The sequence below is a fragment of the Gigantopelta aegis genome, chromosome 3, assembly GCF_016097555.1.
Source record: "Gigantopelta aegis isolate Gae_Host chromosome 3, Gae_host_genome, whole genome shotgun sequence".
In the NCBI taxonomy this organism is placed as follows: Eukaryota; Metazoa; Mollusca; class Gastropoda; order Neomphalida; family Peltospiridae; genus Gigantopelta; species Gigantopelta aegis.
This window is the reverse complement of record NC_054701.1, coordinates 5,058,361-5,075,702: the sequence shown is the minus strand read 5'-3', so window position 1 is coordinate 5,075,702 and position 17,342 is coordinate 5,058,361. Positions and strand designations below refer to the sequence as shown.

General features: G+C 38.1%; 1 protein-coding gene across 1 annotated transcript in view; it reads right to left on the bottom strand.

Annotated features, from left to right (window-relative positions):
- Positions 1-17,342, bottom strand: part of LOC121367270 (cilia- and flagella-associated protein 54-like) — a 117,994-nt gene that overhangs the window by 18,511 nt on the left and 82,141 nt on the right. Inside the window, exons 52-57 of the mRNA XM_041491384.1 lie at positions 16,509-16,532; positions 12,219-12,427; positions 7,510-7,685; positions 2,412-2,594; positions 1,715-1,893; positions 665-792 (exon numbers count right to left, since the gene is read on the bottom strand). Of these exons, the coding sequence (XP_041347318.1) occupies positions 665-792; positions 1,715-1,893; positions 2,412-2,594; positions 7,510-7,685; positions 12,219-12,427; positions 16,509-16,532 (899 nt within the window). The remainder of the gene's footprint in view (positions 1-664; positions 793-1,714; positions 1,894-2,411; positions 2,595-7,509; positions 7,686-12,218; positions 12,428-16,508; positions 16,533-17,342) is intronic.

Sequence of the window (17,342 nt, the reverse complement as noted above, 5' to 3'; positions counted from 1 at the left end):
ATGCACTTTTCCACATAGAGAAAAGCACATACCACAGCCTTTGACTAGTTGTGGTGCACTGGTTAGATCGAGAACACCTCTGATCCTGCAACACAAGTACATCAGGTGCGCACTCAACCATCTGAGCTGAATCCCACCCCGAATAAGAAATGTAAGCAGTAGTCAAGAAATAGTTGATAACGATAGAAACTGAGATAAAACCTTTTATCAAACACTTATAGATGGAAAGAAACAAAATCAAGTGACGTTTCCAAACAATGTTCCAGTTGTTCACCTAGTTTGAATGCAACAAATATGAACATTTTGTTAACCTGGAGACCAGGTATGGTTAAAGTAACTATTCTATGCTAGTAATGTGAAAGAATGACTAAACCAGATTCACGGAGTTTCTACAGAGCTAATTCTGTTCCAGAGAACACTTGCAATGTATGCTTTCCAATGACGGATCCACAAAACCCATTGGGGGTGGGAGGCATGACACGTGGCGAAGGCCACGAACATTGCCAAAGTGATTCCTCAGATTCTCCAAAGTGAAAAATATAATTAAAATATAATTGTGGCAAACTTTAGGTGGGGCCAGGCCACCCCCTCTTATACCTGCCACTGTAATCTGACCATAAAGGCTACAATAGGTAAAGCACTGAGCAAAGCCAGCATTATTTACCCATCATGAAGAGGATCTCCGCCTCCAGGTTGGCTTCTCTCGTGATGCTGATTTTCGAGATCTCCAGAGCAGTGGTCAGAACACCAAGAGCATTGGACCACAGAACAGTGTGATCTGTTGAGTCGATGCTACAACACACAATTCTTAAACTAACAATAATTCTGATAACACTGCTAAAGCAATACATGTCCCCTACTGGGCCCAACAAACATTTGTATCTCTGTGAAAAATGGATTAATTGACATGATTTAATCTGTATTAGTACATGATAAAGCTCAACAGAAAATATCAGCTCAGTATCTCAAGGCACTGTGAAAACCCCCCGGAAAACTATATGTGTGACAGATAGACAGATAGGACAGAAGAATAGAGATGAAACCTATAATCCCCTACAGTTGGACCAGGAGGGGACTATTAACAACATTAAAAAGATTACCTCGTTTATAAGAAGTATGGAAGAAAGCCAGCATCAATGAAGTAGGTTAACCATAGAACAAATATTTATCTAAATTGACAAAGCCAGTTTTTGTCTTACATGCCTGTAATTACTATACTAATAAACTCCATCATATGTGGTCATGTGGGATAGAAAAAGTATACCCATTACTTTACATGAACAAACAAAGATGACTGAAAAAGTAATTTCTTTATTTGATTATTTTATCATAAATAAACTACACTATCATATTTGTAGCATCTGTTTCACTAAAAATTAACGAGATAGCTTATATAATCAATGTATTAATAATAAAATATTAATCTAAAACTAACCAACTTGCATTAATATGACGTCATATATTACCAACGATGTAATACTCTCCATGTTAAACTCAATGACGTCATAGCCTATACAAGACAGATTTATATGTATCTACAATGCTTAAACACCTGTAAAAAACAGCTTCATAAATGTGATCCTCTTTTTCTTACATTTTGGTTATAAGTGAATACCGTGTTATAGATGAGATATACAAAAAGAAACACACAGAATAAATGACACTGAATTGGGTCACACACACAACAGAACTCAAACTAAAAGCACCGACTGACCCACTCCTGATCTTGCGTGCAGCGCTGCGAGCCATGGCGTGTCCGATGCGGAGTTTGACCTGGGTCAGTCGCAGCATGTGCGGCAGGTAGATGTTCTCTATCGGGTTCACCGGGGACGACAAGTGACACTTCTCACCCTCTGGGTTGTAGTGCTCGATCTTCTGGCCGAGATTTTCCATCTGTAAAAGCAATAAATTATATGTAGTTTTACAATTCCTAACATGATGTTACAGATATACCTTTGAATAAGTTTCATAAATTAATTCTTTAAGGAAATAAATTAAAAAAACCCCATAATTTAAGATAAAAATGCCTAATGTGACATTCTAATTTATAAACAAAGTATTTTATAAGTTAATTCATGAAGATATCCAGCAATATACGTCAGATTACAGATTATTGTTAATTTGATAAAACATACTTATTTTAGGATTATTTATAAGTAGCTGACTTTTTTCTATTCTTACAAGACAACTGCAATTATGATTTTGTAGATGTGGGGTTAGAAGGGTTGTTGGAATTTTAATAAAAACACCTGGATAACAATTATTGAAAGTATTATAGTAATTATGATTTTGTAGAGAGCATTAGAGGGGTAGTTCTAATTTTAATACATATGCATACATAGGATTATTGAAATTATTATTACACTGTGCTGGGAGGGTTGTTATTGGTGTTGTAATTGTGCCACACACACCTGCTTTAGGATTATCTTCTGAGCGTATATGTAGTTGTGAAGCGACTTCTCGAGGATGAGGTCCGAGTCGTGTTCCGGTCGGTTCACAGCCTCCAGGTCCATTTTGAAGATGAGGCAGACGGCCAGTAGGTGCTCCCCGACGTTCGACAGAGTGGGCAGTTTGTGCAGGTGTTCAATGGCATTCTGCAAGACAAAGTACACTGAGTATATTCGTCATAATTACCAAAGTTAATATGACAAGGCAGCTTTTCTCGCTACCATATCTTCTACTTAGACCAGGTTACACTGATGACATCTGAACCTACTGCTGCACTTTACATGACACTTGATTCAGTCAACCGGTACATCCACAAAAGAAATGCCTAACTGACCATATACAGGATCAGAACTGTCACACACTTGATTAAAATGCCTGTAATATTTAAATATAGCATTCAGCAACTGGGTTTCTCATCTAGGAGAACATTTCTTAACCAAACCCCTGATGTGTAACTTTGAGTATGACAAACTAACAGAAAACTGTCAGCAGAGTGAACTGGAAGATGTACGACAGTCACAAGAAAATAATGATGATTTTACAGACAACTATGTGCCTTAATTTACAGTAAGCTAACCAAACAACTATCCCATATCCATTTAACGTTGAGACATGTCCACCCAGGGATTAACCTCGGACACTGTCAGTGACCAGATCCAGAACATGCTTTGACTTTTCTGAAATTTTGTTTAACACCACTAGAGCACATTGATTAATTAATCATTGGCTACTGGATGTCAAACATTTGGTAATTCTGACATGTGAAGGAAGAAAATGTTTTATTTAATGATGCACTCAACACATTTTATTTACAGTTATATGGCATCGAACATATGGTTAAGGACCACACAGATATTGAGAGAGGAAATTTGCTGTCACCACTTCATGGGCTACTCTTTTTCGATTAGCAGCAAGGGATCTTTTATATGCACCATCCCACAGACAGGATAGCACATACCATGGCCTTTGATATACCAATCATGGTACAATGGCTGTTCTAACATGTAGTCATCAAAGAAAACCACTAAATTTTTTCTAATGTAGCAAGGTATCTTTTATATGCACTTTCCCACAGACAGGAAAGCACACACCATGGCATCTGACCAGCTGTGGTGTACTGGTTGGAACGAGAAAAACCCAATCAGTTGAATGGATCCACCGAGGTGGTTCAATCCTGTGATGCAAGCACCTCAAGCAAACACTCAACCGACGGAGCTAAATGCCGCTCCCTGAATTCTATGAAGTGAACAATATATCCTTTCTGTATATCACACGTGATGACTGTGGACCATGTGACACCTAATGAGCACCACGTGACTAAAGTCTCACCAGTAGCAGCTGTGTGGTGTGCTGATGACTGTGGACCATGTGACACCTAATGAGCATCAAGTGACTAAGTCTCACCAGTAACAGCTGTGTGGTGTGCTGATGACTTTGGATAATGTGACACCTAATGAGCATCAAGTGACTAAGTCTCACCAGTAACAGCTGTGTGGTGTGATGATGACTGTGGACCATGTGACACCTAATGAGCATCAAGTGACTAAGTCTCACCAGTAACAGCTGTGTGGTGTGCTGATGACTTTGGAAAATGTGACACCTAATGAGCACCATGTGACTAAAGTCTCACCAGTAGCAGCTGTGTGGGGTGCTGATGACTGTGGACCATGTGACACCTAATGAGCACCAAGTGACTAAGTCTCACCAGTAACAGCTGTGTGGTGTGCTGATGACTTTGGATAATGTGACACCTAATGAGCACCAAGTGACTAAGTCTCACCAGTAGCAGCTGTGTGGTGTGCTGGAAACTTTGGATAATGTGACACCTAATGAGCACCACATGACTAAGTCTCACCAGTAACAGCTGTGTGGTGTGCTGATGACTGTGGACCATGTGACACCTAATGAGCATCAAGTGACTAAGTCTCACCAGTAACAGCTGTGTGGTGTGCTGGAGACTTTGGATAATGTGACACCTAATGAGCACCAAGTGACTAAGTCTCACCAGTAGCAGCTGTGTGGTGTGCTGGAGACTCTGGAGGTAGTACTAAACCAAATAACTTCCGGCTGGGTCAAAGTTCGAGGTGCACCGAACTTTTGATAGAGAAGTGAACACCACAAGTCCTGTGATTGGTTATAAATGTGAGTGTGTTGGTTGTAAAAAATAATAGTTTCATCTGGGTAAAAAAAAATTGCAATTTTATTTCATCTAGTACCAATGTGTCAAGTAGCCTTGTGCTTGAAACATGTATGGGGTACCTGTAAAAAAAAGTACTCGAATTTTGTGCGAAACTAGGGTAGTCATAGACGCTATCCGTTATCTCAGAAACGAGCAGCTTGACCCCCATTTTTTTTTATTCACTTTAAGTGTAAGGAGTGGTAGTATTTATATCCATGGCGTTTATGTCGGTTGATACATTGCAGGTAGGAGTTTTAGCCACATATGTTACTATTGTCGTCTATGGGATTTGATTTGGTAGTATACACCCTATAGCACATATTCAGTGCATAATAAAAAATATTATGATTTTGTCATTTTATTTAATTAAACTATACTGGTTGATTAATTAGCCATCACTCGATCATGCAAGTTCACAATGACCTTGACCTTGACAATAATCTCTGTACATGGCTCTGAATGGAGTTTGAATCAAAGTTAGCACTGAAGAAAAGTTGGTTTTGGCCTATAATTCATACTGTAAAGATTTCAATAATTTCTTTTTACATGGTATTTGACTTGCCATATACAACTGCTCTTAAATATGGTATTATATATATAGACAACCTGAACTAAGATTTTAATAGCAATTTATTTTTATATTAAAAATAGCATGTGCCAATAGTGGGTTAATGTCTTTAGTTTCCATTAACATTGTTAATTTTTTATGTATGAAATTCTGAAAACTCAAATTTGTAAAGAAGTTGATTTTTATTGTCATTTTGACATATTTATAGGGTGCTAAGTTATATTTTAGACAAATTTGTAGTTTTATGCAAAATTTAAAGTAAATTTGAAGAAAAACTTTACCAAAAACATAATTAAATTTGTTGTCACTATTGTGCCTTCTGTTCTTATTTGTATATAACAATAAGGTTGTTAAACATATACTTAGATCTCCAGATCATTTTTTTTTCTTAATAATCACTTAGTTTGCTCTCATGAAAAGCATTTTTAGTTTATACTAGATTCAGAACCAATTTTTTCAGATTGTATTATCTGCCTTGGATTAAGTTGATAATTTATTTTATTGTTAAAGCTGTATTACCTAATGTTACTAGCTAAATAAAATGCTGGATTACAGATTGTAGGAATAAATCTAATGTACATATTGTATTCATCCGGATTAGAAAATAATGCAAGAAAATAGATGTTCGGGTAATTTTGTCATTTAAAAATAGTTTTTTTCAGTAATTAATCAAAAATAATTGTGTTAAAGCTGCATGATTATTCCAGATATCACAACTATTAAAACCTCCAACTACAATAGGCTATAAATAAAATATAGTCAGGAATATTGGTGGCTGCCAATAGTTTTGATGGTTCATTATGAAAATCAGCATGGCCGATGGATTTGAAATTCCCACACCTGGTAACTTGAAGACACCCACACCCAGCATACAGGATTTCCTCCCAACACTAATGTTCAGGACATTAAGTCATTACTTCATACGGGTACAGTCATGTTTGTGTTTCCTTCCTCAGACAGTGTATTTTTTTAATACTGATATTTCTTTGACGTGCCTGTTAAGGTCTTCATAATCTAGGGGTCAATCAAGTGCATGTGTTTTAATGGCATTCTTTAAAGGGGTAGAGGTACTCTGACTATCTTTGTTGTCTCTACATATATACCTGAGTACACACACCCAACTGAAAGTAAATATATTCAGGAGTTTTATTTTAAAACATTTTGTTGTTTAATATGACATATTGCATTTGTACAAAACTATATGCAATATATATGCTTTTTGAGGTGTACATTATATTAGGTTGCACTGTAGAAACAACAGTTTCAGTGAGGTTGTCAGTTTATGTCAGAATACACCAGATCCTGGTTGTCATAAAGACACATAGCTGGACACTTTTTGAAAAATGTATGTTATCAGTATAGGTAGTACTAAACCAAATAACTTCCGGCTGGGTCAAAGTTGGAGGTGCACCGAACTTTTGATAGAGAAGTGAACACCACAAGTCCTGTGATTGGTTATAAATGTGAGTGTGTTGGTTGTAAAAAATAATAGTTTCATCTGGGTAAAAAAAATTGCAATTTTATTTCATCTAGTACCAATGTGTCAAGTAGCCTTGTGCTTGAAACATGTATGGGGTACCTGTAAAAAAAAGTACTCGAATTTTGTGCGAAACTAGGGTAGTCATAGACGCTATCCGTTATCTCAGAAACGAGCAGCTTGACCCCCATTTTTTTTTTATTCACTTTAAGTGTAAGGGGTGGTAGTATTTATATCTGTGGCGTTTATGTCGGTTGATACGTTGCAGGTAGGAGTTTTAGCCACATATGTTACTATTGTCGTCTATGGGATTTGATTTGGTAGTATACACCCTGGATAATGTGACACCTAATGAGCATCAAGTGACTAAGTCTCACCAGTAACAGCTGTGTGGTGTGCTGGAGACTTTGGATAATGTGACACCTAATGAGCACCAAGTGACTAAGTCTCACCAGTAACAGCTGTGTGGTGTGCTGGAGACTTTGGATAATGTGACACCTAATGAGCACCAAGTGACTAAGTCTCACCAGTAACAGCTGTGTGGTGTGCTGGAGACTCTGGATAATGTGACACCTAATGAGCACCAAGTGACTAAGTCTCACCAGTAACAGCTGTGTGGTGTGCTGGAGACTCTGGATAATGTTTCACCTAATGAGCACCAAGTGACTAAGTCTCACCAGTAACAGCTGTGTGGTGTGCTGGAGACTCTGGATAATGTGACACCTAATGAGCACCAAGTGACTAAGTCTCACCAGTAACAGCTGTGTGGTGTGCTGCAGACTCTGGATAATGTGACACCTAATGAGCACCAAGTGACTAAGTGTGACTAAGTCTCACCAGTAACAGCTGTGTGGTGTGCTGGAGACTCTTGCCCTCGATAATGTTCAGGTGGGCGGCCTGCGCATAGAACTCGGCTTGCATCTCCACGTCCCCGCACGCCTCCGCCTCACACAGACCCTCCGCGCAGTACTGCCGGCAGTCAGACAGCTCGTTGAGCACCTTGTTGTCGGGGCCTGAAATAACACCGTACAGTCAGGTTTAATATTCATCTCAAGTGAGTTCTGTTATGTTGTGTAAAATATGAGTACAGGTAATTGCAAAAATTATATAATTGTATATTTTTTGCATAAAACTGTTCATTGAAATTTGGTATGATAATGAATCAGTTTGATGGATGTATTCATAGCAGTTTGCTGTGATTAGGATTTTAATACCATTAAAACCAACCTTTGACGTCCCCCATGCCCTGCATCTAGCACTATTTAACACCATTAAAACCAACCTTTGACGTCCCCCATGCCCTGCATCTAGCACTATTTAATACCATTAAAACCAACCTTTGATGTCCCCCATGCCCTGTATCTGCATGAGGAGACTCTTGACGAGCACTATTTAATACCATTAAAACCAACCTTTGACTTCCCCCATGCCCTGCATCTAGCACTATTTAATACCATTAAAACCAACCTCTGACATCCTCCATGCCCTGTATCTAGCACTATTTAATACCATTAAAACCAACCTTTGACGTCCCCCATGCCCTGTATCTGTATGAGGAGACTCTTGACGAGCACTATTTAACACCATTAAAACCAACCTTTGACATCCCCCATGCCCTGTGTCTAGCATTATTTAACACTATTAAAACCAACCTTTAACCTCCCCCATACCCTGTATCTAGCATTAGTTAACACTATTAAAACCAACCTCTGACATCCCCCATACCTTGTATCTAGCATTATTTAACACTACTAAAACCAACCTGTGACATCCCCCATACCCTGTATCTAGCATTATTTAACACCATTAAAACCAACCTTTGATGTCCCCCTTGCCCTGTGTCTGCATGAGGAGACTCTTGACAAGCACTATTTAACACCATTAAAACCAACCTTTTGACATCCCCCATGCCCTGTATCTGGCATTATTTAACACTATTAAAACCAACCTCTGACATCCCCCATACCTTGTATCTAGCATTATTTAACACTACTAAAACCAACCTGTGACATCCCCCATACCCTGTATCTAGCATTATTTAACACCATTAAAACCAACCTTTGATGTCCCCCTTGCCCTGTGTCTGCATGAGGAGACTCTTGACAAGCACTATTTAACACCATTAAAACCAACCTTTTGACATCCCCCATGCCCTGTATCTGGCATTATTTAACACTATTAAAACCAACCTCTGACATCCCCCATACCTTGTATCTAGCATTATTTAACACTACTAAAACCAACCTGTGACATCCCCCATACCCTGTATCTAGCATTATTTAACACCATTAAAACCAACCTTTGACATCCCCCATACCCTGTATCTAGCATTATTTAATACCATTAAAACCAACCTTTGACATCCCCCATACCCTGTGTCTAGCACTATTTAATACCATTAAAACCAACCTCTGACATCCCCCATACCCTGTATCTAGCATTATTTAACACTATTAAAACCAACCTTTGACATCCCCCATACCCTGTATCTAGCACTATTTAACACTATTAAAACCAACCTTTGACATCCTCCATACCCTGTATCTAGCATTATTTAACACTATTAAAACCAACCTTTGACATCCCCCATACCCTGTATCTAGCACTATTTAACACTATTAAAACCAACCTTTGACATCCTCCATACCCTGTATCTAGCATTATTTAATACCATTAAAACCAACCTCTGACATCCCCCATACCCTGTATCTAGCACTATTTAATACCATTAAAACCAACCTTTGACATCCCCCATGCCCTGTATCTAGCACTATTTAATACCATTAAAACCAACCTTTGACATCCCCCATACCCTGTATCTAGCACTATTTAATACCATTAAAACCAACCTTTGACATCCCCCATGCCCTGTATCTAGCACTATTTAATACCATTAAAACCAACCTTTGACATCCCCCATACCCTGTATCTAGCACTATTTAATACCATTAAAACCAACCTTTGACATCCCCCATACCCTGTATCTAGCACTATTTAATACCATTAAAACCAACCTTTGACATCCCCCATGTCCTGTATCTAGCATAACCAACCTTTGACATCCCCCATACCCTGTGTCTAGCACTATTTAATACCATTAAAACCAACCTTTGACATCCCCCATACCCTGTGTCTAGCACTATTTAATACCATTAAAACCAACCTTTGACGTCCCCCATACCCTGTATCTGGCATTATTTAATACCATTAAAACCAACCTTTGACGTCCCCCATACCCTGTATCTAGCACTATTTAATACCATTAAAACCAACCTTTGATGTCCCCCATACCCTGTATCTAGCATTATTTAATACCATTAAAACCAACCTTTGACATCCCCCATACCCTGTATCTAGCACTATTTAATACCATTAAAACCAACCTTTGACATCCCCCATACCCTGTATCTAGCATTATTTAATACCATTAAAACCAACCTTTGACATCCTCCATACCCTGTATCTAGCACTATTTAATACCATTAAAACCAACCTTTGACATCCCCCATACCCTGTATCTAGCATTATTTAACACTATTAAAACCAACCTTTGACATCCCCCATACCCTGTATCTGGCATTATTTAATACCATTAAAACCAACCTTTGACATCCCCCATACCCTGTATCTAGCACTATTTAATACCATTAAAACGAACCTTTGACATCCCCCATACCCTGTATCTAGCATTATTTAACACCATTAAAACCAAACTTTGACATCTCCCATGCCCTGTATCTAGCACTATTTAATACCATTAAAACCAACCTTTGACGTCCCCCAACCCTGTATCTAGCATTATTTAACACCATTAAAACCAAACTTTGACATCTCCCATGCCCTGTATCTAGCACTATTTAATACCATTAAAACCAACCTTTGACGTCCCCCATGCCCTGTATCTGCACGAGGAGACTCTTGACAAGCACTATTTAATACCATTAAAACCAACCTTTTGACATCCCCCATGCCCTGTATCTAGCACTATTTAATACCATTAAAACCCATCTTTGACGTCCCCCATGCTCTGTATCTGCATGAGGAGACTCTTGACGAGCACTATTTAATACCATTAAAACCAACCTTTTGACATCCCCCATGCCCTGTATCTGGCATTATTTAACACCATTAAAACCAACCTTTGACATCCCCCATACCCTGTATCTAGCACTATTTAATACCATTAAAACCAACCTTTGACATCCCCCATACCCTGTATCTAGCACTATTTAATACCATTAAAACCAACCTTTGACATCCCCCATGTCCTGTATCTAGCATAACCAACCTTTGACTGTGTCTAGCACTATTTAATACCATTAAAACCAACCTTTTGACATCCCCCATGCCCTGTATCTAGCACTATTTAATACCATTAAAACCCATCTTTGACGTCCCCCATGCTCTGTATCTGCATGAGGAGACTCTTGACGAGCACTATTTAATACCATTAAAACCAACCTTTTGACATCCCCCATGCCCTGTATCTGGCATTATTTAACACCATTAAAACCAACCTTTGATGTCCCCCATACCCTGTATCTAGCATTATTTAACACTATTAAAACCAACCTCTGACATCCCCCATACCCTGTATCTAGCATTATTTAACACTATTAAAACCAACCTCTGACATCCCCAATACCCTGTATCTAGCATTATTTAACACTACTAAAACCAACCTCTGACATCCCCCATACCCTGTATCTAGCATTATTTAACACTACTAAAACCAACCTGTGACATCCCCCATACCCTGTATAGCATTATTTAACACCATTAAAACCAACCTTTGATGTCCCCCTTGCCCTGTGTCTGCATGAGGAGACTCTTGACAAGCACTATTTAACACCATTAAAACCAACCTTTAACATCCCCCACACCCTGTATCTAGCATTATTTAACAATATTAAAACCAACCTTTGACATCCTCCATGCCCTGTATCTAGCACTATTTAATACCATTAAAACCAACCTTTGACGTCTCTCATGCCCTGTATCTAGCATTATTTAACACCATTAAAGCCAACCTTTGACGTCCCCCATGTCCTGTATCTAGCATTATTTAACACTATTAAAACCAACCTTTGACATCTCCCATGCCCTGTATCTAGCACTATTTAATACCATTAAAACCAACCTTTGACGTCCCCCATGCCCTGTATCTGCATGAGGAGACTCTTGACAAGCACTATTTAATACCATTAAAACCAACCTTTTGACATCCCCCATGCCCTGTATCTGGCATTATTTAACACCATTAAAACCAACCTTTGATGTCCCCCATACCCTGTATCTGGCATTATTTAATACCATTAAAACCAACCTTTGACATCCCCCATGCCCTGTATCTGGCATTATTTAACACCATTAAAACCAACCTTTGATGTCCCCCATACCCTGTATCTAGCATTATTTAACACTATTAAAACCAACCTCTGACATCCCCCATACCCTGTATCTAGCATTATTTAACACTACTAAAACCAACCTCTGACATCCCCCATACCCTGTATCTAGCACTATTTAATACCATTAAAACCAACCTTTGACGTCCCCCATGCCCTGTATCTGCATGAGGAGACTCTTGACGAGCACGAGGCGACAGTCAAGCCAGAGGCGTGCGTCGAGGCGTGACCGACTCTGGAAGTTCTGGTACTGGAACTGGCTGTTTTCAGGCTCCACCAGTCTCACATCCACGGGCTGCTGGCCGCGACGTGACTCATCATCACCGGGGTGCCTCATCGAGCTCGGTCTGGTCAACGGAAAACAGTTTTCAAAATTAACACTCCGTTCTAAACTTGACATTTTACATGTAATAAATAATGGATATCATGAGCTCTTTAGGCACAACATTTCCACTAGCAGACAAATCTTATGCTGGGTGGACAGTTAGTGCCTGTGTACTCTTTTAAAATAACATTCAAAAGTTGATAACCAAATCACAATCAGGTCATAGAGTTTAACGTGCACATTCAAAACAAGCTGTTGTAGTGCACGCTTGTCATGGGCGCATGTGTCGTCTTTCACCAGCTCTTCCGTCCAGAACAGGACAGAGTAATCTGGTAAAACTCCACATTTTCAATGCATGTTTTAGGAGGGGAAGGGGGGCAAAAACTAATACGTTTCTTAAGCTTGTGAAAATTTGACAGTTGTGAATGGTCCTTTATCTTAAACTGGTGATCAGCAGTCACCTAAGCAAGTTTCATAGACAGACCTTTTAAAGACAGTTGACTGCTTTTGAAGAACATGTTCTACTATATTGGATAGTTTCAGAGAATGTGGTTTGTCAAGAAAGGTGGCTGTCAACTCAACTAGCAGCTTGAATATATTTGTCTGCTGTCAAATTGGTCATAAGCAGTAAGCAAACAACTTAATTTCATATTAGAAATATGCTGACTCAGATACCAGTAACTAAAGACACAATAGGTTCAGTCTAATTTCAAAACGTGTTCAGTTATCTTCATTAACTAATTTATATGATAAACAAATATATGAGTACAAAAACAAGACACACTTCCAGTCATTAATAATATTAGTTCACATGTTTGATTTCCACTTACCAGAGTTATTTTGAATTAGTAATGACCATAAACCAGAGTTACAAAATATATACTGTATAAATATTATATTAGTGAATATATATATGGTCATTTGTGCTAACAAGGGTCTCTGTCAAAGAAAACATATTCATTTCATGCCGTACCTTCTTAAAAATTCAATATTTTGTTCGCCTAGTGTTATAATGATCAATAATATGAGGAAAAATTATGATATGATGAATTTCAAAATCAGCATAAATATTTAAAGCCCAATTTGCAAAGTGTAATATAACTTCTTTGATTCATAAAAACATGTCTGTTAACTTACTAACACAAACAAGTGAAGAAATATTTAAAATTGAAACAAAGCTTTGTTACCGAAGTTAAAAGCAGAACACAAATTAACACTTGGATTATACAGAATTACCCACAAGTAACCTGAATGCAAGATCATGAGCTCACATATTTTTACTGTTCAAAATAAGTAGGGGATATTCCTTTCCAATATCAATAATTATAGAAAGAAATGAGATATAAAACTCAAAATAAGTGCTTGATGTGTGTTAATGTTCCCACTCAAAGAGTATGAAAAAACAGACCAATTGTTTTGATTGCGAAGCATGTGACGTGATGTTGTACATGCAAAGGGTGCGTATGTTGTGTGCACACTGTGGCAATATTCTTTCTTGGTTGTTATTGGAACACTAAATCATAACTTTGCTGTCTCATTCTTTACAAATTGTGTAACTTTTCAACAATGCAACGTCTCCAATGTCTGGAACATCTCAGGGCTGTAGGCATGCTCCAAGTTGGCACCACCCAGAGAATTGTGCCCCATAGACTTAATGTGTCACAATCAGTCATTAGCCGATTGTGAGCCCGATATTGACAAACCAGAAATGTGGATGACTGTCCCCGTTCAGGATGGCCAAGGGCCACAACTCCAGGTCAGGACCCCTTAATAACGACTTACACTTTGAGGAATCTAGGTCAATCAGTCAATCAAATCGCAAGAGAACTTCATGTTACAACTGGCATTACAGGGTCAGATCAGACTATTCGTAACAGACTTCATAGAAGTAACATCCATGCATGTCGACCCTACGTTACCCCACATTTGACTGTGAGGCACATTGCTGCCAGACGTCAATAGTGTACACATCGTAGACATTGGGCTAACAGGCTCGAGTAATGTTTTCAGATGAGTCCAGATTTACACTAGACTTCCATGATTGACGAGAGCGTGTCTGACGACGTCCCAGTGAACCCTACACCAACATCAACGTTCGTCCTCATGACCGATTTGGACGAGGGTCCATTATGGTGTGGGGTGGAATCACGCTGACTGCCAAAACCCAGCTGCATATTGTTCATGAGAGGGTCACTGGGCAGTACTATTGTGACAACATCCTTGCACCGATCATTATGCCCTTCGCACGTCAGGCTGTACACCATTTTGTTTTTCAGGCCAACAACGCCTGTACTCACCGGAGTCTACTGGTCACTGCATACCTGCAGCAACAGAACATTATCATACTACCATGGCCAGCCATAAGCCCAGACCTTTCACCCATTGAGCACATTTGGAACATCATCAGAGGATGTCTCCGAGAACGTCAACGTCAACCAACCAACTTGGCAGAATTAGGCACCGCTCTTCAAGAAGAATGGGACAGGATCCCCCAAAATGTTATTGGGACACGTGTCAAATCGGATTCGTGGGTGCTTGTCGAACTGCGGGGGTTTTACCCGTTACTAGAGCAAAGTCAAATTGACAAGCACCACCACTGTTGCCTATATGTCTCCCCTCCGGACCTACCTCACTATCCTGGCTATAATCTTTCATGCCAATCCCTTGTCACATGAGTGCTTGTGTTTTACGATGAATTATTATTGCAATAAATATTAATACATCTCTGTTATATTCTATAATATTTGAATACTCCCTACTTATTTTGAACAGTATATATTAATAATACCCATAACAATAAACTAAGTATATTTAAATAATCGTGTACATGTATTTCATCCACCATTACAAAATATTACAATTTGCTTTGGACTTAGAACTGTACAATTAGTTATTGCTCATTTAGATGGTGAACATCCTGAACTGTTACCATTAGAAAGGAAGTTTCAGAGAGACAAACCTAACTGTTTCTTGAGTAATACGACAGTATTTCTTTTACCACACCAAGACAACAACATGCGTACTATGTACATGTAATAATCAAATAATAGGATGAACAAAGTGAAAGCAACAACAACAAAATCAAACAATTAGAAATTTTGTTGAAAATGAAGCTGAGAACAGCTACGGGCCTCGGTGGTGCAGTGATTAAGCCATCAGACTACAGGGTGGTAGGTACATGGTTCGCAGCCCGGTACCGGCTCCAACCCAGAGCGAGTTCTTAAGGGCTCAATGGGTAGGTGTAAGGCCACTACACCCTCTTCTCTCTCACTAACCACTAACCAACTAACAACTAACCCACTGTCCTGAACAGACAGCCCAGATAGCTGAAGTGTGTGCCCAGGACAGCGTGCTTGAACCTTAATTGGATATAAGCACGAAAATAAGTTGAAATGAAATGAAATTAGAACAGCTATGTAAGAAATGTTTATTTGAGTATGTTAATGTTGTTTTACTTGCCTGTACCAATACAGAATATGTACAGAAATGTTATCAGTTTGTGTGATGGAGACTTAAGCAAATACATATATCTATTTATCTTGAAGCATCATTGAAGACACCGCAAGAAACATAAAACCTTTTGCTACTGAATACCGTTGCCATGCCATTGTTACCATAACATATTAATGTGTGTAAAATGGACAACACCACACAGATATATTGTCATTTCTATACTTTAGGTATCAGATTCCAGATTCACTAAAACTAAACAACATACTATATTCTGATTTAGACAAGAAAACTGGATAGAAAACCTACATTATTACATGTATGTAGAGGTGAAACACACAACATGTACAGTTATTACAGTAGAAAGTTAATACATGGATTAAAGATCATTGCTATACATGTAGTTTATCTATTTCTCTATCCATACCTTGTACCTGTCTAAATGAATATGTAATGACAGTTGTTTGTTCAAGGTCTTGATAAATATATATATAGAACCCATTACAAAAGTGTACATCAGTACCAGGAGAGGATTCCAACACAAAAACAGAAACTGTGTAACACAACAGAATAATACGAGTGAGCTACAAACGTAACATGGAGTGTGTAGTGAGAGTGGACAGTGCAGATACACAGACTGATGGACTCTTTACCTGTCAGTGTTAGATGTCAGGTCCCTGGAAAGTTTATGTATAATGTATATTAATTATTCAAATGCAAAATCAAATGCTAGCATAAGTCAACAAAGACACACTTATATTATTTTCCCTATTCACACAACTAAAGCAACTTTCTCACTGTACAACTAAATATGAAAAGGATTTCTTCATTAAAATGTATATAATATATTGTTTGACAATGTTTTGCATATATGTTGTCTTCTACAAAATTTGGATATATTTATTTATACATAAAATACAGAATGGCCTTTTTACAACACAAAGTAAACAAAGAATAACTTTCAGTACTATTGATTCAAAATATCTTGGTTTGTATCAAAGTGATGCATTCCACTAGAAAGTTCGTACTTTATCATGGCTATTTATTATGTCAAACGCTATCACCACTTTTAAACGTGCACATTGTCAGTTTCCATTCCTTATAATAATTTCACCAGGCCACATTGTTTAAAACACAATTATTAGACAATATATTTGATAAAGGTTATGCTGAATGAAAACTTTTTCACCTGGGAGATTACCTTGATGTGATATGAAAGTTTGTTTCAAATCCTCTAAATATACTAAGAAAAAGAAATAAGGAAGCACTTGGTATTGCGAGGGTTTCATTATAGTCACATTGTTTGTTATTAGTGTTGATGTGATGATCCCTTATTTCTTTCTATTAATCAGTTCAAATATTTTAAAAGTTACTTAATGTATATCTTATTCATAGTCTACCATCCTCAACATAAAACATATTTTAGATTATTGTATTATAGATAATGATTGTTCATAAATTAATTATAACAAACACTACAATATTTA